Source organism: Chlorocebus sabaeus, chromosome 15 (assembly GCF_047675955.1).
Source record: "Chlorocebus sabaeus isolate Y175 chromosome 15, mChlSab1.0.hap1, whole genome shotgun sequence".
NCBI lineage: Eukaryota > Metazoa > Chordata > Mammalia > Primates > Cercopithecidae > Chlorocebus > Chlorocebus sabaeus.
Window position 1 is genome coordinate 4,698,344 of NC_132918.1, and position 27,066 is coordinate 4,725,409.

The window sequence follows — 27,066 nt, forward strand, 5'->3', positions numbered from 1 at the left end:
ATTCTTTACTATTTCTCCATCAGAACATCACCTTTGTTCCCTTCGTCTTTTAGAAAGAAGCTCTCTACCACGTTTTCCCTGACATGGTGGTTTCTATATTCTCCACACACACATATACTCATTCCATTCACCCCTCCTAGTTTTTTCTACTAGATGATTTTTTTCAACAAAATATACCTTCCAATGGCCAGAGTTCCTACAACCTATTGCTGATAGGTATATTCTTGTTACAAATATTAAGTTTTCTATCTATACTGCGTTGGTATACACAAGTATTTATATATAAGGTATTGTTTCCAAACAGTTTTGCTCCCAAATGCTTTCTTTCTACCATGTCTTCTTATTTATTTTTATAATTATTATCTAGGCTTATTTCTCCTTCTCTACTGATTAATAAGCATCCAGTCAAACAGAGTAATAACACTTACTCTACCAGAAGCTCACTAGCGCGGCATTGAACAGTACAGTGCATCCAGTCAGACAGAGTAATAACACTTACTCTACCAGAAGCTCACTAGCGCGGCATTGAACAGTACAGTGCATCCAGTCAGACAGAGTAATAACACTTACTCTACCAGAAGCTCACTAGCATGGCATTGAACAGTACAGTGCATCCAGTCAGACAGAGTAATAACACTTACTCTACCAGAAGCTCACTAGCGCGGCAATGAACACAGAGTAATAACACTTACTCTACCAGAAGCTCACTAGCGCGGCATTGAACAGTACAGTTCAGGAAGCCAAACGCTTCTCTGATACCAGCCAACTCTTAACTGCCATATCTATTCTTGTCTTCCAATGTTACAAGCATCAAAGAGTATTAAAAGATAGGACCTGTGCCTGCTCTTTAGAACTTCAAAATCCCTAGATTTCTTCTAAATATTTCCATTAATGTAAACCAAAAAAAAAAAAAAACCATTATTTTGACTAGACTACAAACTTTAAGATAGTAAAGATCATGTAAATTTCACCCACTATTGCCCAGTACCAAGTACTTATTAGACCACAGGACGCACACTTTAGCCAAATCCTGCCCAAAGCCTGTTTCTGTATTGTTCACAGCTAAGAATGGACTTTACAATTTTAAGGGGTTGTTTAAAAATCAAAAAACAAAAAAAGGAAGAAAAAGATGTGACAGAGACCATTGTAGCCTGTAAAGCCTAAACTCTGCCATCTGAGTCTTTTTAGAAAAAGTCTGCTGACCCCTGTATTGGACACTCAAATATTTGTTAAAAGAGGAGGTAGGGAGAGGGAAAGGAGCAGTAGAAATGGGGAACAGAGATGTGCAACAAATATAACCGGAGAGCACTGCAGAAAGAAAAACCTGCATAATAAATACTATACACGTCTGTACATTGTTCTTCGGCTTTCATTTTCATTAAGTTCCAAGATAAACTAAAGGTCTTTCATTAGCATATTTTACAGATCATATATATTTTTTTTGTGATTGATCTATTATTCTTAAGTTATAGGTGCTCCTAGGAGAACTAAATTTAAACCTTGGCAGTACTAAACAACCTAGTTAACATAAATATCAGACACCAGCAAGATGTCAGCCACTATAAGGTATCAGTTTACAGGAAAGGATCTTCACACGTATATCCTTTCCTTCCACACAGCACTAAGCAGCTAAGTGCTAAGTAACACTCCACAACGTTTTACTCATTTATACCCATTACTTAAAAATATAATCATTTAGAATGTTCTACAAGCCCTGCAATAAAGTTTTGAATACTAAAAAAATGTTTAACCAAAAATGAAAGTCACATTCTCAAGTAACATAAAAGAGCAGTATTAGACCTATCCAGAGCACTGTCTACCAGAAGCACATGCAAACGTGTACCTGAAAATGCTGCTCCATCACTTGGATTTTTCCTTGGTCTGGGCACTTTTTCAGAGCTCGATCTGCATAATGGAATAGGATTTCTACCATCTGTAAGGAAAATAGCCTGGCATAGCCATTAAAATATATCTCTAAAGTTTTTCAATATTTATGTGACCCTCCTAAATAATATAGAATTCTAATGTTATTATATTAAAATTATAATTGAAAATTTTAGTGGCTTTATTTACCAACTTTTTAAAACTCTAGTCTCATTTCTTTCAGCCTCAGGGCTAGTACTAATTTGCTAATCTTTCTTAAGAAATATCTCCATGTTCTAGACCTCGGTGGTGTCAACACTGCTCAGAAAATGAAACATTCAAATTCTTCGGTAATCCTCTGCTGTAGGTGTTTCCCTAAAAAGCACAGATGAGCAAATCATTCGGAGTCTAAGGAGTGACCGATTTCTATCCAAGTTTTCTACAAATGTTTCTATTAATTTGGAATATAATTTTTACCAATGCATTTACACAACAAAAGGGAAGAAATACTATAGTCAATTAATTCTGCCCAGTCTGGAGTAGGAACGGAAAGTCAATATTAAATAGCATCAATTATATTGATGCTAATTGATAATAACATTAAAACATTAACCCTCTCTGCTGGTTCTGGGCAACACAAACATTGCACATACAGTATATCTCATAGTTACTTAATAAGTTCATAAAAACTGACAAATGTCAATTTTCTCTGGCCTATTACTTGGTTCAGAAATAATCCAGATTCCCAGGTTTTCTTCCTCCTCCTTCCTGCTGGCTTTTGGCTATGTACATTATTATCTTCATAAAAGAGTGAGCAAGGGAAAAAGAAAAGGTGATTAAGAAAGAATTTTAAAAGTATTCAAGACGACACAGAGAATTACAACTGGAATTTTTTTTTTTTTTTTTTTGATACAAGTCTCACTGTCACCCAGGCTAGAGTGCAGTGGCGCAATCATAGCTCAACTGTAGCCTTGAACTCTTAGCCTCAAGTGATCCTCTGGCTTCGGCCTCCCAAGTAGCTAGGACTACAGGTGCATACTATCATGCCTAGCTATTTTTTTTATTTTTTGTAGAGACGAGGTCTTGCTATTTTGCCCATGCTAGTCTTGAACCCCTGACCCCAAGTGTGTGTGTGTGTATGTGTGTGTTTAATACACTCTCTCCTAGATTGTAGCCATTTAGCCATTTACCTACTCATGGCCAAAGATACGAGCAAATGCCAAAAGCAAATCTGTACTGCATTCTAGTAAAGGCCCTATTAAAACACTCACCCGGTCTGCAACAATAGCCTTTCGCTTACTGGCATCCCCTGATAATCCTGCAGAGAAGGAAAATCCAACAAAAAAACAAAAGTTAGCCCACATCTTTAGTAGTGACACTATGTCTGGTTTCATATTCATAAGACGTGTAACATCAGGTATAATTTTAACAATCCTTAGGTATCAAAATGTTGGATAATACACCATAATAGGAACACCTCAAATCTACTGGACCAGAGAGCACATCAATGTACTTCTCTTTCATTCTAATAGTAATTTCCTTACAAAATAACTTTTAAAGTGACATTTTAATTTCTATACCCTCTATTTGTCACCTTAACCTTCTTAACTGAAAGTCTATAAGGTTTAATAGCATCCTGTTTATAAATTTATAAACACTTGAACACTCAGCTAAAAGTGTCCTGTGAGTGGTTAGTACTATCCGTTCCCTCTACTCCAGGAGAACCAGGTCTACTACACTGTAATTCTGTCTACTCACCCACTACAGCTTTTGCTTTTCCTTCATGGAAAGACCACGCAAGAGCCAAGGCTTCTGTAAGACAATCTTGTTTCAGGAGATGATCCACTCTCTAAATGGAAAAATGAGAGAAATCAGACCCCTTTGTCCGACCAGTCACCAGTCAGAATTCCTATTCCACCTCAAATCTTTCCAGAAGTTGCTGCTTAGTGGCAAAAATTATTTTAATAATTATGTGAATATCTTATTTCAAAGAAAAATATCTTAAAGCACTAGATAGTACAGTGACTGTATAGGTTAGTATAGACAGCCACAGGGCCTAAATATGAAAAGGGGTAATAGCTGGAATGTCATTGTAGGAGAAATGTCTAGTTGTTTATCACAACATTCATTTCTCCCTCCTTGGTAGTAACAAACACCATGTTTATTTGAGACAGCAATATAGCAGCTGAAGGATATTTCTAAGACTACCTCGTAGTCACTGGGAACAATGTGACTAAGCTCTGGCTAATGACAAGTGGAAGTGTTATCTGGTATTTCTGGGATGTCATCTTAAGAGGTAGGAGACATCCTTTATTTTTCTCTTTCTTCCTTCCTAAAATGTGGTAACAGCTGGAGCTCTAGCAACCACACTGAATTATAAAATGACCCTGAGACCAGAACATCAAAGACAAACGTGGTGGAACAGGACAGCACGCTTAAGCTTATGGAATTCCTACAACAGTTGCGGACCACCTAGCTCCAGGTTGCTTTTACATGACACAGAAATCTTATTTAAGCCACTATTATTTTGAATTTTCTAATATATGTAGACAAACCTAATTCTAACTTATAATATGTCAGTTCTAGCAAATCAAGTACCTAACAGCTATAATAGTTTTCATGTACATTCTGAAATTAAGAAGCTTACCAAATAATCTTCTGAAAAGTCAAAACAGAAATGTTAAGAAGCTATCAATTCAGTAACTCTGACATGTGAAATTACTTGGAACTCACCTCTCTCCAGCTCCTCAGCATCATCACATAAACAGACTGGAAAGTAAAGAGATGGAAATTAAAATGATCACCCTTAACAGACTTCTTTGGGAGATACATTCGTCATAGTCCCACATCTCACTTGACATCTCTTTAAGTAAAACATTTCATAATACAGTTAGAAGTATATCTTAGAATTTACTAAAGGGTCTTCAAGAACGCTTTTCTTTTTTTTGGGACAGAGTCTCGCTCTGTTGCCCAGGTTGGAGTGCAGCAGCGGGATCTTGGCTCACTGCAACCTCCTCCTCCAGGGTTCAAATGATTCTCATTCCTCAGCTTCCTGAGTAGCTGAGATTACAGGCGCCTGTCACCACAACTGGCTAATTTTTCTATTTTTACTAGAGACAGGGTTTTGCCATGTTGGCCAGGCTGGTCTTGAACTCTCAGCCTCATGTGATCTGCCCACCGAGGCCTTCCAAAGTGCTGGGATTACAGGTGTGAGCCAACGCATCTGGCCTAGAACCCACATTAAAGAGTAAGTCAAATATTTAAAGGCCTACAGTCCAAGAAGGAGTTAATTCCATGGACAAGAAGCAAGGAAAGCCCAAGCTCATTTCCCTCTACTGACTTGGCAATATTTTGGTTAAATTTTAATAATGAAGAAATGTTTCTCCATATTTTTAAAAAAGCACAGAAACAAATTGAGATAAATTGAGATACAAAAAGTTCCTATTCCAACAATTCTATTCTAAGTCAAATACCTCAATGCATTTTAATCAGCATCCTAGGCTGATCTAAGTTAAAAGCCATCTTAATTACATGACAAATATCGACGATTAGGTAGCTGCCTGATCATAAAAACATAAATGTGAAGGAAGCTTACAAAAGCACAACTCTGAATCAAGAAAATAAGCATCCTATCAGCCAGCACCTAAACAAAAGTAAAGAATATGTCTAAAAGTGGAGGGAAAAAAATAATAATTAACTAAAAATCATGACTACCTAACCACAAACCATTTTGGATAATTGCTGATCAATATTCACTTTGCAATATACTGCCCTCTTTACCAGCAATCTCCTTCAGCCTCAACTACCCCGATACATAGAAATACCAACTCACAGAGTAAAAGAGCTTACTTTTGTCCCCAAATAAAAGATCTGACCACCATAGCTACTGATGGATTGATAACAAGCCTTCTCTCCAACCAAAGCCTGGAAAAAAAACATACATACAAAAAAGATTTAAAAATTCCTTTGTATTTAATGTATTTTTTAACATTTCGTCACTATTAATGACTTACTAGTTACACGTCTTTTTTAGTGATTATAGTTTACAATGTGTAATTTATCTCAGTCTACTTTTAAATAATGTTTGACATATGCTGTAAGAACCTTGCAATGATGTACTTTCATCTCCTACATCCTGGCGCTATGTACTATTTTTGTTATATATACTGCTTCTACAGATCATAAACTTCACAACACATTATTTTTGTTTTAGACGGTCAATTGCTTTTGTTAAACAACAGTATTGAGATATAACATACACCATAAAATTCACTCATTAGGCACACAATTCAATGATTTTTTAGTAAATTCACAGTTGTTCAGCCATTATCAAAATTCATTTTGAGAACATTATCATCACTCTGCAAAGATCCTTGTACCCATCTGTAGTCAATCCTATTCCCACCTCCAAACCCAGGTAACCACTAATGTACATCTGTCTCTAAATTACATTGACCTTTTCTAGACATTTTATATCCATAGAATTAAACAAAAATGTGCTCTTATTGTATGTCTTCTTTCACTTAGCATTTTTAAGGTTCATCCATGTTGTAGCAAAGTATCAGTTGTCATACTTTTCACTGTGGAAGAGTATTCTATTAAATGGCTATGCCACATTTTGTACATCCCTTTACCAGTTAGTGAATATTTAGATTGTTTTCACTCTTCAGTTATGAAGAACAATACTGCTATGTGTGTTCATATACAAGTTTTTATATAAGCATGTATTTCCAACTCTTTTGGAAACACACTTAGGAGTAGAACTTCTGGGTCAGATTGGTAATTCAATGTTTAACTTTTTTTTTTTTTTTTAAGATAGAGTCTCACTCTGTACCCCAGGCTGGAGTGCAGTGGCACAATCTCGGCTCACTGCAACCTCTGCCTCCCAGGTTCAAGCGATTCTCCTGCCTCCACCTTCCGAGTAGCTGGGATTACAGGTGCTTACCACCAAGTCTAGCTAATTTTTGTATTTTTAGTAGAGACAGGGTTTCACTACGTTGGCCAGGCTGGTCTCGAACTCCTGACCTCAGGTGATCCTCCCGCCTCGGCCTCCCAAAGTGCTGGGATTACAGGCAAGAGCCACCATGCCCGGCCTCAATGTTTAACTTTTTAATAAAGTGCCAAACATCTTCCACAGCATTTGCACCATTTTGGTTTCCCACCATCAATCTATGAGGCTTCCAATATCGCCACATCCTTGCCAACACTTGTTATTCTTTTTTTTATGATAGCCCTTCCCACCTCCCAGTGGGTGTGAAGCAGTATTTCATTTGATTTTGATTAGGTATTTGATCCCTAATACCTAATGATGTTGAGCAGTGCCTCAAGTGTTCACCGTCCACTTCTAAATCTTTACAGATCACTGCCGACTATCTGATGAGAAATGTGTTCTCATAATTATTGCTCCTCTGCATTTAATGTGTCTTTTCTTCCCCACTGGTTGCTTTAAAATTCTTCTCCTTATCACTAATTTTGATCAATTCGTATACAGTTTATTTTAGTTGTGCTTGGGTTCACTGAGCTTCTTAAACGTGTGTGTCTACAGTTTTAGAAAAGTTTTTGACCATTATTTTTTCCAATTTCTTCTCTCCTTTCGAGATTGTAACTACACATACATTAGGCTATCTGACGTGTTCTCACAGTTCACTATTTCTTAAAATTATTTTTCTGTGTTTCATTTTGTATAATTTCTGTTGTATCTTCAAATTCATTAATCGTTTTTTCTGTGTTGCCTAATCTGCCATGAATCCCATCCAGTGCATTTTTTTTCATCTATAAGCACTGGTTTTCATCTCTAGAAGTCTGATGTGCATCTTTTTAAGTATCTTCCATGTCTCTACTTAACTTTTTTAACAAAGAGTTGTTTTTCTTCTTTGCATACCTAGTAATCTCTAATTGGATGACAGACATTGTGAATTTTAACTTGTTGGTTTCTGGATCTTTCTGTATTCCTATTTTTTTTTTTTTTTTTTTTGAGACGGAGTCTCGCTGTCGCCCAGGCTTGAGTGCAGTGGGGTGATCTCTGCTCCCTGCAAGCTCCGCCTCCCAGGTTGACACCATTCTCCTGCCTCAGCCTACGGAGTAGCTGGGACTACAGGCGCCCGCCACCTCGCCCAGCTAATTTTTTATATATTTAGTAGAGACTGGGTTTCACTGTGTTAGCCAGGATGGTCTCGATCTCCTGACCTTGTGATCCGCCCACCTCGGCCTCCCAAAGTGCTGGGATTACAGGCGTGAGCCACTGTGCCTGGCCAATATTCTTGTGCTTTGTTCTAGAAGTGATTTGGAAACAGTTTGATCCTTTCTGGTCTTACTTTTAAGATGTGTTAGCTGAGACCAGTGCGCCATTTATTCTAGTCCTAACGAGGCAAGACGACTCTGAGGTCTCTACCCACTGTCCTGTGAATCATGAAGCTTTCCATTCTGGCTGGTGTAACAAGCACTGTTTCCAGCCCTGTGTAAGCACTAGATACGGTTCCCTCTAAACCTTTCAAATGGCTCTTTCCTGGTCCTTGGGCAGCTTCCTTCTATGCATTTGCTGATTAGGAGTCTGATGAACACTCAAGGGGGACTCTTTCATAGTGCTCTTTTCTCTAGTACTCTCTCCTGCAAACTCAACCCAATTTTGTCTTCCTGCATTCTCAGCTGTGTCTTCTCAACTCATGGAGTCTTCTAGGCTCCAATTGGGTTCCTCCACAGCCCAGATGCCCTCTGGAGGCTGGAAGCTAGGACAATCACAGAGTTCACAGCATTTGTTCCCCACTTTGTGAGAGATTGCTGTCTGTCATTACAGATGTCCAGTGTCTCAAGAACTGCTGTTTACTTTTCTTTTTCTTCTTCCCTCTCCCTTCCCCTCCCCCTCCCTCTCCCTTCTCCTTCACCTTCTTCGGTTATTTCAAGCAGGAGAGTAAATCTAATTCCCCACAACTCTATCTTGGCTAAAAGTACAATTTCAAAGTCCACTGGTATTTTTAATACCATTCAAACACAAGAAAATAAAGTATGGAACAGTAATTATTATTATCACTTAGTGAATTATATTGCACTATCATTTCTTATTCTGACTTTTCTTGGTTTTTAAAGTGGGAGGCTGGAAGACTCTTTCATATATATTTTACGCTCTGAAGTTTTAATATGAGGGAGATTTGAGCAAAGCCTACACATCATGCTATAGTCACTCATTAAATATTACCATCATTACTATTTTTTTCAAAAAATGATCCAAGGAAGTCTCACAATGGTCTAAATTTCCTACTTAAAGATTTGTGGTTTAGGAACATGAGATCACAATTCAAGTTGATTGAACTATAAACTATCTGTGGAAATTGCTTAAGGCCATTATTGTAGTTGCTTAACGATACAATAAAATTAATGCTAAGGCCATAACTCTGTTGTGTCCTCCTTCTCTCTAGGCTCCTGCATCTCATCTATTACCTATTTCTAGAGTATCTTCTTTCTCTTGAAGCCATCTTTGCTTTTTAATACCCACAGCGACCATACCTGTTCAAGCCTTTACCATTATCACTCAAATATTTCCAAAGCCTCATAGGGTACCTGTCTGCAGTTATTTATCCCTTAAATCTATCAGGCTTATTACTGCCAAATTAAGCTTTCTAAAAATATTTTGACTTTACAGTTTTTCTCACAATTTTCCATACTTCATTATTTTAGTATAAAAATTAAAACTGGTATTAAGTATGTAACATTTCTGAATAGAAGGGAACAAAAATTATTGTTTTAGTTTGTATTCCTAAAAACTTACAAGCACATTCACACCCACTTCAACCTAGTGGCTTTTAAATAAACACCTCAAGACAGAAAAAGGTAACTCCCCAGAGTTCCTATTTCTAAAACAAATACAACAAAATACCAAGTTTATCAAAGCAATACCAAGATAAGTGATTATCCTTACCAGTGCCTGGCTAACATTTCCTCCAGTGGCTAGTGATTTGAAATGGCTGCTATTATAGACCAGCTGAACTTCTGAGATCTCCACTGTCTCCAATTCCTCTTGTGTTTGCCGATCAATCACATGCAACTTCTCTACGCTGTCTAAGAGCACAATTGTGCGTGAATTTATCCACTGTAATTCAAGCACACAACAAAACAAAAGAGAGACCACACCCACATCATCATTTGGGTCAAGAAGAAAGCTTGGCTCCTCGATTAAATTACATTGAGGACTTTATCCATTTAACAATTAACATGGCAACACAATCAAAGCAAGAATTACTCAGTGACAGGCCAGAGAACAGTAGCTACAATATACTACTAACTTTTGAAAATGTTAAAATGACGCTTGCACAGTGTAAAAGAAGACTAAAAGCTGTAGGTGGATTAGAGCATATCGTTTTTTATAAAAGATTTTTAAAAGCAACCGGCACAAATGACTTCAGTATCATGACAAACTCTGCATTTCTAGTTTTTATGATACTGCTAAAACAAAAGAACAAAGTAGAGCCCATAAACCTAGCTGGTCAAAGGACAATTGTCAGCACTGAAGCAACACATATTTTAAAATAGAAGCTATTTTAAAAATCTACTTCCTTCAAAATCTCTCTTAAAATTACGAGAGTCCTTTGTTCTATTTCTCTGTATCTCCCAAATTTTCTTTAATAAGTACTATTATAATTTTAAAAGTACTAACAATAATAACTTTAAAAATCTTCTGAAGGATGCCATTTTAACAAATTTCTTGGGTTATGTATAAAATCAGATTTCTTATTTTCAAATTTTTTTTTGGCAATCTCAATCCTTTCCCAAGAAATAAATCTTAAAATCTGCTCAATCAGAATTCAGAAGTAGCCAGAACAAAGTGCTTCCCCTGCCCTTTATGTCTCTGGTATTCACACTGGTGTATTTGTATGCTCTATTCTATGTCATCAGATATTATTTGCATAATGTCCAACTAAAGATAACCAAGTTGAAAATGCTAAAAAATATACTCTATTACTGTATATTAGCCACCCTAAGGGAAGAGTTTGTTCCCCTCTCCTCCTCTAAAAAATCTCTTTCAGAAAACAGGGAGTTTGATATGCAAATATTTTACAGAAAGCTCTTATAAGGTGCTCTCTTAATTATTTAGAAAAACAAAGTATTTTCTAGGAAAAATCACATTATTTAGCCTTATACAACCTTAATCAGTGCTAGTTCTTAGGTACTCTCACAGGTCACCTGGTTAAAAGAAAACGAGAGAACGGCAGAAAAAAAAGGAACCTCAATAAGTTTTGTAATTATTCCTGAGATTAGACCCGCAGAGTTGCGAGTGTTGACACTGTTGTAAATAAGCCTCTTAAGGGTAATTTAGAAAACAGTGCAGTTAATGGTCACATACACTCGTGCAGATTTTTAAAGTACTGTATCTCAAACATCTTAAACAGAAGTGATGATGATAAATTCTGAAAAACTGTATGACATGATTCAACAAGACAATTCTGGTGATGACAACACTGATGTCTTTTAAGAGTCTGAACAAGGCCGGGCGCGGTGGCTCAAGCCTGTAATCCCAGCACTTTGGGAGGCCGAGACAGGTGGATCACGAGGTCAGGAGATCGAGACCATACTGGCTGACACGGTGAAACCCCGTCTCTACTAAAAAATACAAAAAACTAGCCGGGCGAGGTGGCGGGCGCCTGTAGTCCCAGCTACTCGGGAGGCTGAGGCAGGAGAATGGCGCGAACCCGGTTGGCGGAGCTTGCAGTGAGCTGAGATCTGGCCACTGCACTCCAACCTGGGCCTCAGAGCGAGACTCCGTCTCAAAAAAAAAAAAAAAAAAAGAGTCTGAACAAAATTATTTCATAAAATGTGTATGGAAGAAAGAATTATTTCTAAACAACTGTCTGTGAGTTAAAAATGTAATGTACAACTAAATCAATAAATTATGTAAAGAAAGGATCTATTTCATCTATATCCTAAAAAATTACATGTTATCAAGTTGAGGAAAAAACCCTTTTTCAGTCTTTTTATTAGAAAAATGAGGAATTGCCTTACATTTAGGGTTGCCTATATTCATGCATCTACAGAATGTTTTACCGGACACCAGACATGGATGTGCTAAAATGTATTAACGATGGGAACCCAGAAATATTATAATTACTTTGTTCTCAAAATTAACAAACTATTTGAGAGAGAAAAAATAAAATTTGATACAAAAAGAAATCTCTCTCTTTTTAAACCACGAAGTGGCCGGGCGTGGTGGCTCACGCCTGTAATCCTAGCACTTTGGAAGGCCGAGGCGGGCAGATCACGAGGTCAGGAGATCAAGACCATCCTGGTTAACACGGTGAAATCCCGTCTCTACTAAAAATACAAAAAATTAGCCAGGTGTGGTGGTGGGGGCGACTGTGGTCCCAGCTACTCAGGAGGCTGAGGCAGGAGAATCGCTTGAACCTAGGAGGCGGAGCTTGCAGTGAGCTGAGATCACACCACTGCACTCCGGCTTGGGCTACAGAGCAAGACTCCATCTCAAAAAAAAAACAAAAAAAAAACAAGAAGTCACTCAGGATTGAGATGCATGGTAGAAAGAGAACTCTGCAAAGTTTTCAGCCACAAGAAAAAAAGAGGCTGCATGAGCTGCTGAACCAATTTAAGACAAAGCTCAAAAATACAAAAAATGTTTTACAGAGAAAGCAGGGCAATGATGCTCAAAAAACTCACCTAAATTCTTCTGAAGCCAAACTCCCCTTTGAGCTAAACGAGACACTACATTTCTAATCCTGCCTGTGTTCAGCAGGACATAGGTTGAAAGGCAATAATTTATGGCATCACACCACATTCAGACTTTATTCAATATAACCAGGACTTCCTTTCTGTGTGTATATGTATGTATGTGTGTGTATATATATATATATACACTTTTTTTTTTTTAAGAGATGAGTCTCACTATGTTGCCCAGGCTAGAGTGCAGTGACTAGTCACAGGAGCGATCACTGAGCACTACAGCCTTGAACTCCTGGGCTTAAGCTATCCCACACCTCAGCCTCCCAAGTAGCTGGGACTACAGGCACGAGCCTGGGTGCCTGACTGTCCATATTTTATATGATCTTAAAGGTAATAATTCTTGGCAGAAATCCTGGTAGCTTTAATATATCATAGGTTCAGAACAATTACATGAACTAAATGGGGATATTTAATTTGAATAATACTCACAGTAAAGTTGATGAGGTCATAGTATAGGTGAAGATGCTTTTGCTTAGTAACATGTATTGCTCCAGATTCGTCTCTCTTTACCTGATGATGAAATAAAAACAACCTAAAAACCAACTACTGTTTGAGGGACTTTTTTAGATATTTAATTATACTCCACCTAGAATATCACATTTACCCGTTATCCCATTCGCTGTAGATAAGCCAAAAGTGCTGATAATTAAATAAATGATTATGAAAGTAGAAAAAAAATTATTTGTTCCATTATTTACACCAAAATGCAGGGCATATCTGGAAGTGGTCTAGTTGTCAGTATTGACCAATGCTGTGACATAGTTTTCACTCTGTTATAATTCAGAACAACCTAATTTTATCACATCAATGACTATAATTAAAATACAAAAAGGGCCGGGCGCGGTGGCTCACACCTGTAATCCCAGCACTTTGGGAGGCCGAGGTGGGCAGATCATGAGGTCAGGAGATCGAGACCATCCTGGCTAACACAGTGAAACCCCGTCTCTACTGAAAATACAAAAAACTAGCCAGGCGTGTGGTGGGCGCCTGTAATCCCAGCTGCTCGGGAGGCTGAGGTAGGAGAATGGCGTGAACACACGAGGCGGAGCTTGCAGTGAGCTGAGATAGCGCCACTGCACTCCAGCCTGGGCAACACAGCAAGACTCTGTCTCAAAAAAAAAAAAAAAAAAAATACAAAAAGGAATGGTGACATGGTGTGAGGAAGTCAAAAGTCCACTCAAGAAAAAAAGATGCTGCAGTGATGTGAGCCAGACTTTTCTGAACTATGATACTATTATGAGAGGACTTCAAAAAGTTCATGGAAAATGCATACAATGAAAAAACTATGCATGGATCTCAAAAATTGTTTGCACCAAAATAAACTCGTACTAACTTACTATAACATGTCTGAAAAGGATCTAGTTTGACGCATTAAGAAGGAAAGACACCAGTTTGAAAAGAGCCCCAAAGAGCAACATAAATTCTGCTAAAATTGAAGCAAGAACAAATATCAAATTTATGGTGAAGCTTCAGTGGAAGAACGGTAAAATCACTGATGCTTAATAAAAGTTTATGGGAACAATGCCCCCAGAGAAAGCAGCACTTTACAAATGGGTAACTCGTTTTAAGAAGGAACAAGATGATGCTGAAGGTGAAGCCTGCAATTGCAGATCATACCCATCAATTAGCGAGGAAAAATATTCACCTTGTTCATGCCCTAATTGAAAGAGATCAATGATTAACAGCAGAAACAACAGCCAAAACCATAGACATTTCAACTGGTTTAGCTTGCACTATTCTGACTGAAAAATTAAAGCTGAGCAAAGTTTCTACTTGACGGGTGCCAAAACAGTTGTGCCCAGGTCAGCTGCAGACAAGAACAAAGCTTTTAATGGGAATTTTAAACATGTGGAATCAAGATCCTGAAGCATTTCTCTGAGAAACTATAACAGGAGATAAAACATGGTTTTACCAGTGTGGTCCTGAAGAAAAAGCACAAGCAAAGCAAAGGCTATGAAGAGGCAGAAGTGGTCTAGCCAAAGCAAAAGCAGACCAGGCAAGAGCAAAGGTCATGGCAACAATTTTTTGGGATGCTCAAGGCATTTTGCTTGTTGATTTTCTGGAGGGCCAAAGAACAATAACATCTGCTTATTAAGAGTGTGTTTTGAGAAAGTTAGCCAAAGCTCTGGCAGACAAATGCCCAGGAAAGCTTCACCAGACTGTCCTCCACCACAACCATGTTCCTGCTCACTGCTCTCATCAAACAAGGCCAATTCTGAGAGCATTTCGATCCACCATATAGTACTGATTTGGCTCCTTGGACTTCTGTCTCCTAATCTAGAAAGTCTAGAAAGGGCACCCATTTTTCTTTAGTTAATAATGTGAAAAAGACTGCATTGACATGATTAAATTCCCAACATCTTCAGTTCTTTAGGGATGGACTATATGGCTGGTATCAGCACTTTAAAAAGTATCTTGAACAAGATGAAGCTTATGTTGAGAAATAAAATTTATTTTTATTTTTTAACTCCATTTTTCCATAAACTTTTTGAAGTTCCCTTGTGTAATTCTAGCATCCCAAAATTTCCCAAAAGGACCTTGAGTGTCAATCTTTTATTTATTCGTATCTATAAATACACTCTATATCCTCAGTCATCCTTCTCCCCTTCTGCTCCAAGGTAACAGAACACTGAAGAAACATAAAGCACAAGATGCGCCTGACCACCTGAAATTCATGGCATTCAATTCAACCTGGGCTTTCTTGTACAGTCCCCATAGTAGTATAATAGATGTCTTTCCCTTTAAGTCACAATTCTCTTTGCCTTCTGGCCCCATCACTTACAGTGGTGACCTCGCCTGATGTTTTAACAGAAATCTGAGACCACTTAACATGGGCCCTTCATGTGCACCCACCTTCATTTCACTAAATCACTTCTCCCTTAAGAAAGGATCCTGTGGTAAAATGAACATGGGATCTAGAGCCATATGTCTAATTCTAAGTTCCACTATTATACCCGTGTGACCAAAGGCAGTCACTACTCTTTCTCAGTTTCCTGAGAATATATGGTCCACAGACGCTAAAATGTTTACTGTGTGGCCCTTTACACAAAAAGCTTGCTAACCCCTCATCTAGATTAATAATGATTGGCCTAGACTGGTAATGGAGTCATCACAGGTTCCTAAGTAATTAAAGTCATAAAGATGTGATTAAAGTGACATTTTAGGAAGATCAGTCTAGAAGTAGCAAAAAGCATACATACAGAAGGCAGGAGAAAAATTAAAGGTTTTTCTCAATAAGGCAGGTGTAAGGTGTTTAGACAAAGATGGTTAGTTGCAGTGAGAGTTAAGGGATGACAACTTTCAAGGAAAAATAAGTCTTCTCATCATATTGGATCTAGAGACTGAAGGACATGAATGAAACATCCCACTTCTGACTTTGCATTTTAGAATCAAGAAACATTTGAAAAGAGACTGATTGGGGAGAAAATGATGAAGGAATATTTCAATGTTTTGAGCTGAAACTGAAGGCGGGACTCTCAAATGTTGTATTGGGGATGTTCTAATAAAACTTTATTTATAAAAACAGATGGCTGGCCAGATTTGGCCCACAGGCCACAGTTTGCCAACCCCCACTCTCAATCCACCCCATATATTCAATTATATTTTCCACTACAACCTTCTCTTTGTCATTAATTCTATAAACATTTATTGACTATTTACAATATAAAGCACTGTCCTAGTGGCTGGAAATATAACAGTAAAGATGGTCTCTAGATTTATGGAGTTTTCTGTCTAGTGGCGAAGAAAAACATTAGACAAATAATTTAAAAAGTGCTGAATGTGGCCAAGCACAGTGGCTCACACTTGTAATCCCAATATTTGGGAGGCTGAGGCGGGAGGATCACTTGAGGCCAGGAGTTAGAGAGTCAGCCTGGGCCTCAGTTGGAGACCCACAATACCTCGCCCCTCTTTTGTTTTTGTTTTTTTTTTTTTAAGTGCTGAATATTATCAAAAGATGTATATAACTAACTTAGTTCAGAGGTCAGGGAAGGCCATGTTAATCATGAGCTGGGAGACAATGGAAGACAGCACAGAACTTTTCTGGCAGAGGCAACAGCATATGTAAAAGGCACTGAGGCCAGAGACTAGTTAGGAAGCTACGGCAGAATCCAGGCTAGACATGTACATGATTTAGACTAAGGAAAGAGCAATGGGGGAGACAAAAAAGGAGAAATTCAAGAGATTTTTGGAGGTAGAGTCAATAGGGCTTGATGATAGGGCACATATGAAGAAAGAAAGGTAACTGAAAAGTAACTCCTAAGTTTCTGGCTGGAGGAAGTAGGTAGACAGTAGTGAACTTGCTTCACTGAGCTAGGAAACCCAAGAGATCATTAATACAAAGGCACATTCTTGCCTCTGTGACTTCAGTTCATCTCATTTCCAACAATATGCATACCCAGCCTTCCTGCAGTAGTTGCAGTATATCCTTCATAAAGCCATTAATACCCTCTCTAGTCCATACTAATCACTTTGTACTCTGAATTTGTATCAGCTTGATTTTCATCACATAGTTCAATCCTTAAACCATTTTCTGTAGTAATAATGAACATACTGATTTTGCTTTTCAAACAAGATGATAAGCTGAGTGAAAGATGAAATTACGTTGTACACTTCCTTCCTTCCACTGCTACTTGTGCCCATCACAGTGTAGAGGACACAACAGGTGCTCAATGATACTTGCTAATACACACATATGTAGTTACACATACATTAACACATATTCACATTCATACCTTTATACATTTACATACACCATTAATTATTTGTCAAAGAAATGGAGCTGAGAAATAAACCATGAGAGGTTATGGAGCTGAGAGTGATCACCTTTTTCCCATGCTAATCATTAAAGCCTCAGGTAAAAATAAAATAGGTTGCACTCTCTCCAAAGACTTATGATAGTAACACAAATTTCTTTAACACATTATTAAATTACTGATGAATAAAAAAAACTACAAGAGGCTTTCTAATGGATGTAGCATCATATTAGGACTTACCAATAGAAAATGAACGACATCTCCTCTGCAGAAGGCAAGCATGGGATTCACATAATTTTGCACTGCTACAAAGTGCCAGGCCAGCAGTGGCACACTGGAAGGATCCATCTAAGTAGGGAGATGGAAAAAAAACATCATCACAGTTGATAAACAAGGGGGCAAAGAGAAAACTGTGGTTAAAAACAGCATCTGACTAGTGTTCCTTGATAAAAACTTTCTCCAATTTCTCAGTAAAGCAAGAACTAACTGGGAAGTGTCACGAGGGAACTTTCTGGGATGATGGTAATGTTCTACACCTTGATAGGAATTTGAGTTACAAAAGTGTTAAGCATTTGTCAAAGTTCAGCAAATGTACACTCAAGATCTGTGCACTTCTTTGTACGTAGATTCTACACCTAAGGAAAAACCTAAAGAAGTATTAAACTCTAGCTAATAATATGTATGCTAAATATTTAGGGGAAAGAATACTGGTTTCTGAAATTTCCTTTGAAATACATAAAAAATATAATTTGATAAGTGGACAGAGGGATGGGTATATGGACAGATATGTAATAAAGGGCAGTAAATGTTATATATAGAATTTAGATGGTAGTTATACAAGTATTCAACGTAAAATTCTTTCAATTTTGTTTGAAAATGTTTATAATAAAATGTTGGAAAAAAAACAATAAAAACATTTAAAGAAAGCAAACACATACTACCATGAAAAAAAATCTGAATTTGCCAATGAAGCTAATCTAACAAATGTTAATGGCCATCTAAGCCAGTTTTGCCATCTGAAAGGATAGACCTGCTTCCCCTAGGGCCCAGAGACACACAGGGTACCAACAGGAAAACAAAAGTGAGTTCCTTCACCATAGGGGATGCTTTCTGCACCAGCCAGAGTTCTGTACCACCAATCTCCATCCCATCCTATCATACCTCTCCTGATATATACATTGGAAGATCACAACTCTGAAAATAACCAAGAAGAAAAGAAAGGGAAAACTGGTATATAAATAACACACGCCAGGAAGCATCATCCTCCAAAGTAAAATATCAGAGGCAGAAGCCAGGGACAGCACATGTAGTAGCAATCTACAGCACATATAACAGTGGGGTCTACTCTATCCATAGTTCAGTGCCAAAGCTGCAGACAGTGAGTATAAGCCTGTCTCAGCACAGCAGCCATGTAAAAATAAGTATCTTTTAAACACTGAAAATCAAGGCTTGGACTCAATAAATCAACTTATCCTTCAACTTTAAATCTAGTAAGGGAGTTTTATTGCCCTCAGAAGGACACTGAATGAAGTAGGAAATTCCAATGCATGAAGTTAGGTGTGACCACAGAGTGCCAGGACAGCAATATACAGAGACTGTCAAGTTGAGGTTAAGAACAAAAGCCAACTGTATGCTGTCTACGAGAGAAAAGCTTAAAGCGATAAATGTAGAAAGGTACAAGATCTCATGATCCCTAGGACACTGTGCTGGTCATCAGCTTATAATGCTTTGATCACCTTAAGGCAAGTCCAGCCAACGATCTCTGGAGCACTGACTTTCATCCTGTCTAGTTTTCTGACAATCTCATAGAATTCACCCCTTGCAAGTCATCTCTCTCAACCTCCTGACATGGTCCTTCCTTTGGCCAAAAAGATGGAGGGACTTACTCACCCGGCCATAGGGAAAAGTCATCCATACTTTCAAGGATGGTTTCAATCCAATGACCAGTATCTTTAAGAGAAAAATATGTTTTCAATATTGACCTTGTAATTTTCAAATATTTGGTATTCCAAGTTTCTAAAAGTTCTGAGTTTTAACTTCTAAATACACTTACTTTTGTTAAGGATGCCATGGCCAATAATGAAAACTGTGTGATGGGATGATCTTTCAACTCAGGCTTAGAATGCAGAGGCTCAATACAGCAGACTTCACCCTTGGAACCACTGAACAGACATCTAGATTCACAGGTTCTCACTCCCATCACTCTCCTGAAAATGTAATTAGAAAATTCAGAATCAATTTAGCAATGATTCAAGGCACTACTATCTCTTGCTTGGCCTACTTTAATAGTCTCCTACCTCCTATTCTTAACCCCCAACAATCCAAGCTCCACAGGACTGCAGCATGATCTTTTTATTATACAAGTCAGATTCGTTTATTCTTCTGCCAAAAACAGTCTACTGGCTTGCTACTGTACATAAAAAATAAAATCCAAACTCTTTCCCATGTCTTAAAAGGATATGATCTGGCTCCTCCCTTCACTCCTCTCCCACTATTGTGTTCCTGACAAAGTCACACTCAACCCATGCCTGCTTTCTTCAATCGCTCTAGCAGGCCAAGTTTGTGGCCACCTCAAAGCCTTTGTATCTGAATGTTCTCTGCCTGGAATATTTCCCTCAGATCTGTGCATATGTTGACTGGCTCACCATTCAGGTATTTTTCCAGATGTTGCCCCTTCTGAGAAAGGCATTCCAGAATCATCCTCAAGTGCAATCTAGAGTTATCCCCTGTCTTGTTTTCTTCGCAGTACTTAGACCCATCTGAAGTGATTTCATTTATGTGCTGGTTTGCTGTTTCCTTACCCTTACTGCAGCTAGAATGTAAGTTCTCTTAGAGCAGAAACTTTGCTTGGTTCACAGTTACAACTCTGGGGTCTAGACAAATACCTACACATAGGAGATGCTCTAACTGAATAAGAAGTATGTTTTTTTCAGAAATTACTTTGTGCTTAGCATTGTTAGAAGCTATGAGAAACACAAGAAACAAAGATAGTTGTTAACCTTGGAGAACTTATGAAAACATAACACACAATGAATATTATGTTCTACTTTTCAAAAAACTCTGCTTCCTAAACGCTCTTTGATATGTCTATACAGTCTTTGCTCTTAAAGAGCAAACATGGCAATTCTAAGATAATTAAAAACCTGTTTACACCTGCCCATTTTGATTATAATCAACTTGGCCTTGAGCCTAAACCAAAATTAGTGAGCTACTCCAGAAGAGTGGTCCCAAGCTTGACAGCACATAAGAATCTCCCGGGGAATAGGAGTCTAGAATCCCAACTCAGACCTACTGAGATAAAACTCGGGAGGACCAGGCCCAGAACTCTGTTTGTTCTATTAATATAAGCCTTCCCAGCTAATTGTAATACACAATCATAGTCTACTCTCAATTACAGGGGGTTTCTAGACCTCTTCATGTTCAATTTCAAATCATTTAAACAGAGCTAGTCTTTTCATTTGTCAACAGATGTTCACCAGTCTCTTACTTAAATGTCAATTCAAAAACAGAGCCTCCGCTGTCATTGCAAATTGCAAGAGTTGGGTCATCTGTAAACTAAACAGAGAAGGAATTTATTTTCTTGTAGATTTTTAAACAGTCAAGTATTAAGAAGGAAAAAATTATACAATTTTGAAAAACTACAATATACACATTTAATAGCTTTTGAAATAACCTAAACTAGATTTAGTGCTCATTACTCTAAACATACAAACTTACCTTTATTTAGAGTAATAATGGTCCAAAATCTTTAAAAAAAACAGAGGCTTTCAAAAAGCAAAACCACCTTTCATCAGGATAAAAGAAAAATACACACTATGATTGATAAAAATTCTAAAGTTCTGTATTTGGGTTCTTACAATAACTTTTTGTAACTTGCTATTATTAAATAAATGAAATCCTCTGGTTACATTTGCACCTGCCCAGTTTTCAAGAATAGCGACTCTAAAAAATACTTGGTATCTCTGAGAAATAAACTTATCTGAATATGTCTTCTGAATAACTGAAGAGTAAGTCCACTGTATCTAAAACATTTTAACTTTTCATACACAACTATTCCCAAAATGTGCTATCTCCTTGATCTTCTTCCACAGCAAATACATCAGTTATCACTACCTAACTTAGAAAACTCAGAATAATAAATATAATGTTCACAATGACAGACAGTCCTAAGGTGACCTGAAGTATGGTCAATGTTGCAGGACACAAAATGGAATAAAGTGAACTTGTGCCATTTACAGTGACTATCCTCCCTAAACTCAAAGGTTGGTGAACCATCCTAAATGGCATGCCTCAGGTTCTCAGTCAGGGATGGCTGAGGTACTAGAGGCCACTGTAAAATTCTTCTTCCTTTACCCAAACACACGCATAGTTAAAAAGCCCCACAACTTTGCTCTTACGGCCTAGATGAGCAGTTGCCAGAGTGAGAAGCATATACCCTAAGTATGTGCATGAAATGGTCCACCGGAGTGCAGGAAAAATAACAGAACTTGTATTTGTTTAATCTTCTATTTCTTGTGTATGTGCTTTATAATGTACATAAAAATTAGTACAGTAGTGCATTCATATAAATACACACATACACATAAATACCCATAAAGAATGAAATTTCAAATTGTTATTGATGAGATACAGGCTTAAATTTGAAGAACAACGTGTAGGAGTATTAAAATGCAAGTGGTTGATGTCAATAGAAGACTTCAGAAATATTCAACCCTATGTATCTTACTCCAGTGTTATTACTACATGTACCACCTTCATCACCATTGTCAGGCAACACGATGGCTCCTACTACATATTATTTATCTCAACTGCATTCTTCTCTTTTCTCTCTGCCTTTATCTCTTCTGTTTCTTATTCTTTCTCCCAATATTTTTCTCTGCAAAAGGATTGCTCTTGTATAAACACCACCATCTAGTTTTTCCTTCAATCAAGTACTTATTGAGAGCTTCTATGGGTAAAACACAAAAATAAATGACAAACAGATTGTGATTTCAAAGATGCTCATCTACTAAGAGAGATAAGACCTATATACAAACAACTATAACATATTAAAAGTCGGCACAAGCCATATGAAAAGAGGTCAAGATATATTGCCATAAGGGTCTGGAAATTCTCTCCACTTTTACTTTTTTACTTGTCTTGGTTGTTTTCATTGTTACTAAATGCTTCAACGCTGCTCTGTCACAGAAGACTTTTTGTAACTAACCTAGATACAGACATACAAACTCCAGATGCTTCTAGACTTTAAAAAGGATACTTACGGATGACAGAGCTCTGCAGAGCTAAGCAACAAAATGTGTACATGATTAAAATCTAGAAGATCTGATTTTAGACTTTTCTAGTTATAATCCTTTACCTTTTACGCTTCTGAACATGAGCTTGACAGCATGGAAGAATCAACATTCACACTGTATTTATAAATGAAATCTGTTACCTAAGTCAGTTTATTTTTTCAGGCCTGTAAGGAGAAAGCCAAGACTAGGATCTTAATGCTTTCCCTTTAGAGGCCTGAAAGAAAATAAACCAACAGATTCATTTCTAAACATAATCCAAACCTTGGTTCTTTCACAATCTGTGCCTTAAACCTCAGGCAACTCCCAAAAAAGGGTGACAGAGCACACCACCTCAGCAATAAAATTTGGATGAACTAAACAAAGGTAAAAAGACTTTTTAAGAGTTCCATATGAGTTTTAGCAGGGAGCTGCCCATCTTTACTGCCAAACTCTAGTCTAGCAACACATCAATTTGCCCTTTTTGCCGCTATATCTATTAGACTTCAGTGCAACTTGAAGCTGAATATTTCCATACTAGCCCATCTCCAGTTTTAACCTGGAAAAACATCATGTTGGGCTAGTCAAATAAAAGACAGCTCAATGTTACGGATTCTACTTATGAGGTAATGTTCAGCTTCATGTTAAATACATTTTTTGGACTCTGATTATCAATATAGAGAAATTTACTTTAAAATAAACACAAAGGCATAATAAAAAAATTATTAGAAAAAGAAAATAAAGCTATTACCTTGATATGCAATATTGCTGTTCCTGGAGGATGAGCATCTGTTATTGATCTTAGAAGTTTTCCACTGGCCAAATCCCACATGGTGATCTATAAGACAACTAAGTGCTTTAAAAACAAATTTATTACTCTTTTTTGGACTTAAGTATCCTGTCTTCTGGTTGGGATAATCTATTCCTTGACTATAAACATTGCAGGCAAAGAACTATAAAGTTAAAACATACCTAAAGGTTGCAGATCCATTAAAGCACTAAGCCTTTATTCGATCTTCATTTACCCCCATCCTGTCCATCCTACTTTTCCCTTTAGATTTTAAATGTTCTCATACTGAGAGACAAAAGATATTTCTCTAATAAGTCAATCTGTTTAGCATTGGTAAAAAGTATAGGAAGACCTTACTGCCAAACTAGCTAGGGATGTATAAATCAGAAGATGAAAAAAACCATAACCTATTGCCAGTTTCAGAAGTAGAAAAAAATGCAAAAATCATCATCCAAGAATGCAGAATCTTTCTAAAAAGCAGCCTCCATTATTTATATGACTGTAAGGAAGTACATTTTATATAACACCCCTGGTTGGTTTACAAAAATTATTTACCCAAATAGACACATTAACTAGGATATAAAAAAATTACAGACTCTGGGTCAGTTGATAACAATTAAGTAAAATTTTGAACAAGACAAAAATCAGATTCAGCAATCTCTGGTTAGCTCTACAAACATATTACTTCATAACACATATTTTGTGGTCTTTGATCTAAGATATTAGTTTTTTTTAATTGATCTTATTTTAACATTGTCTTATGAATTAAAGGAAGTTCATATCTTACCTGTCCTTTAGCAAAGCCACAAAGAAGTCTTGAGCAATCATTGTTGATACTGAGGGCAGAGATAGCGCCATACTGACCTCCAACACTAGTGCTACCCAGACAGAGTCGCAAAGCTTGATTCTGATCTAAAGAAAGCAGTTTTTAAAGTCAAGTGAAAGAAATGCAAGAGTGTGAATACATCTAGTACAGGCATGCTTTCAAAGACTTGGGAAGTGACAAGAATCAAAAGCAGCAGACAATGAAGTCACATTCATTTTTAAATTTATTTACTGGGCAACTAGCAGATGCTGGGCATTGAATTACACAGGAAAAAAAAGGCCGGCGTGGTGGCTCATGCCTGTAATCCCAGCACTTTGGAAGGCCGAGGTGAGCGGATCACCTGAGGTCAGGAGTTCAAGACCAGCCTGGCCAACATGGTGAAACCCCATCTCTACTAAAAATACAAAAATTAGCTGGGCATGGTGGCTCACGCCTGTAGTCCCAACTACTCGAGAGGCTGAGGCACAAGAATCACTTAAACTCGGGAGGCAGAGGTCGCAGTCAGCTGAGATCACACCACTGCACTCCAGCCTGCGCAACAGAGTGAGACTCGGTCTCAAAAAAAAAAAAAAAAAGAATACAGAAAAAAAAAGATCTACAAAAAAGCATAATATAAAATGCTAACGATAAGCCAAAAAATCCATATGAAATCTGTATCTCCTTAAACAAACCGTCATCTGTCTCATCCTAGAATTGTATTTCTTGCTATTTTTAAGATGCAAAGTTATGGGGAATACCATCATATTTTAAAATAACTACACAACTTCAAAACTCAAGAAATTTAATTTAGAATTTGGCTGAAATTTACATTTATATTATCCATAAAGAAAATTTACTAAGCAAATTAGCAGTGCAAATTACAGAGTAAACATTTAAACGACTTCAGAAAATTATTTCAAACATCAAAATTTGATATTCTAAAAGTGGCTGGGCATGGTGGCTCACACCTGTAATCCCAGCACTTTGGGAGGCTGAGGAAGGAAGGGTCACTTGAGGTCAGGAGTTCGAGACCAGCCTGGCCAACACAGTGAAACCCCATCTCCACTAATATAAAAAATATAGCCGGGTGTGGTGGTGGGCACCTGTAATTCCAGCTACTCGGGAGGCTGAGGCAGGAGAATCACTTGAACCCAGGAGGCAAAGGTTGCAGTGAACCGAGATCATGCCACTGCATTCCAGCCTGGGCGACAGAGCAAGACTCTGTCTCAAAAAACAACAACAAAAAGCTAAAAGCAAGTAATTCAAATATCTAGTAGATTAAGTTTGATAAGGGCGAGGATCTTGCCTTAATCACCTCTGATTTCTCCAGGAGGCACTCAAATATTTATTAAATTCTGCTATCTAATAATTAATAGAAATTTCTCTAGGGTTTCTCCTAGGCAATGTTTATTTTGTCTAGAGTTCATTATTATATATACTTGAAAACAATGAAATTAAAAATTTAAATGTCAGAAGGCATGCCTACAAAATATAACTATTTAGAAAAAAGCGAAAAACACCATATTTCCACAACCTGGAGTTTTCTCAACTTCCCCAGCACTGTTTGTGCCTCCCTTAATTATCTACATGCAAATTTGGGGGTATGTCTTACTTCCCCTATTACACTATGACCTCTCTGAGGGCTAAGATCACGGCTGAATTAACACTCCCAAAGTACCTTGCTTAATGCCTTGTGCTTAGAAGGCATCTGACAATCATCTGAAAAGCTTTCACATTTGCCAATTCTCCTTCTATAAGAGTAAATCTAGTTATCAGACACAGTCATTCATTCTCAGGTCTAAGGAATAATATGAGGTCAGTCCTTTTGTCCATTCAAAGTGAATACTGTAAGAGTATTTTTCTGTGCTCACAAACAGACTTAAATAGAAATCCCCCCTTCCCAAAAAAGAGTTCTGAAACAATGAGTGTAACTACATAGCACACAGAACATACTTGATTTTTTTCACTCATTTTGGATTTTAGCTTTCCAAGGTGAACATTGAAAAGGAATAAAACTCATAAATATACAAGGTCTGATGTATTTTAAAAGTTACTGTCTTTATTCACATCTAGAGTTTTACAACTACAGATATTTTTCAATACATCCTGACTGTTCTCCCCCTTACAATTTTTTCACCCTTCCTTGATTTAATCCAAATTATAAAACTTCCCTTTATTCTATAATTTTCCTGACTCTAAATATAACATCACATTGTATTTTGCTCTTCCAAAACTACCTACTTAAAGTAATGTTTTGCATGATCCTTATTTCATCAGAGCCACCCTGTATAGTTAGTGGATTTTCCACATATCTTAATTTGCAAACTGTCATGATATGATGGTTGGGCAATAGTATCCCATATATACCTCTACTCTGGGTCACATGTATAGCTAACAGATGGACTGAAAGTAAGAGGACAAGGATAGAGTTGGTATGAAATTTCATACCCTGGAGTTTGGACCGCTTGCCTTCCAGGCACAGAGCGATGTCTAAGCAGCATACTACCAAGATCCTCTGTAGTCCCTGCTTTGAGATCCAAACTTCACAGAGTTCTGATTCACCAATACGTAAAGACTCTCACCACTACTTTCTAATGTAACAATGTTCATACTTCATATCAGACTATTTCAGGCACAGGAAGTATGAACAGGAGAACTGAGGATATGAAAACAAAGAGAGTAAGGGTACCATGAAGAGGAAATAGAAAAGAGTGGCAATGGACGAAATGAGGGAAGGCAAAGGACATAACTTCTAGATTAAAAACCAAACATGACCGTGCCTTCCTGACTGCTGTTCCCACATATCATCAACTAGCTAAGACAGGGAAGTAAATATCAATCTTAGCCATTCCTGAAATATGGATT

General features: G+C 37.5%; 1 protein-coding gene across 2 annotated transcripts in view; it reads right to left on the reverse strand.

Annotated features, from left to right (window-relative positions):
• Positions 1 to 27,066, reverse strand: part of VPS8 (VPS8 subunit of CORVET complex) — a 251,664-nt gene that overhangs the window by 189,658 nt on the left and 34,940 nt on the right. For both annotated transcript variants that reach the window (XM_007971871.3, XM_073023385.1), the window contains exons 8-20: positions 24,184 to 24,308; positions 23,358 to 23,444; positions 20,824 to 20,891; positions 19,390 to 19,543; positions 19,227 to 19,286; positions 17,577 to 17,684; positions 13,012 to 13,092; positions 9,776 to 9,946; positions 5,713 to 5,787; positions 4,597 to 4,632; positions 3,622 to 3,712; positions 3,135 to 3,181; positions 1,844 to 1,933 (exon numbers count right to left, since the gene is read on the reverse strand). In XM_007971871.3, the coding sequence (XP_007970062.3) occupies positions 1,844 to 1,933; positions 3,135 to 3,181; positions 3,622 to 3,712; positions 4,597 to 4,632; positions 5,713 to 5,787; positions 9,776 to 9,946; positions 13,012 to 13,092; positions 17,577 to 17,684; positions 19,227 to 19,286; positions 19,390 to 19,543; positions 20,824 to 20,891; positions 23,358 to 23,444; positions 24,184 to 24,308 (1,193 nt within the window). The remainder of the gene's footprint in view (positions 1 to 1,843; positions 1,934 to 3,134; positions 3,182 to 3,621; positions 3,713 to 4,596; positions 4,633 to 5,712; positions 5,788 to 9,775; positions 9,947 to 13,011; positions 13,093 to 17,576; positions 17,685 to 19,226; positions 19,287 to 19,389; positions 19,544 to 20,823; positions 20,892 to 23,357; positions 23,445 to 24,183; positions 24,309 to 27,066) is intronic.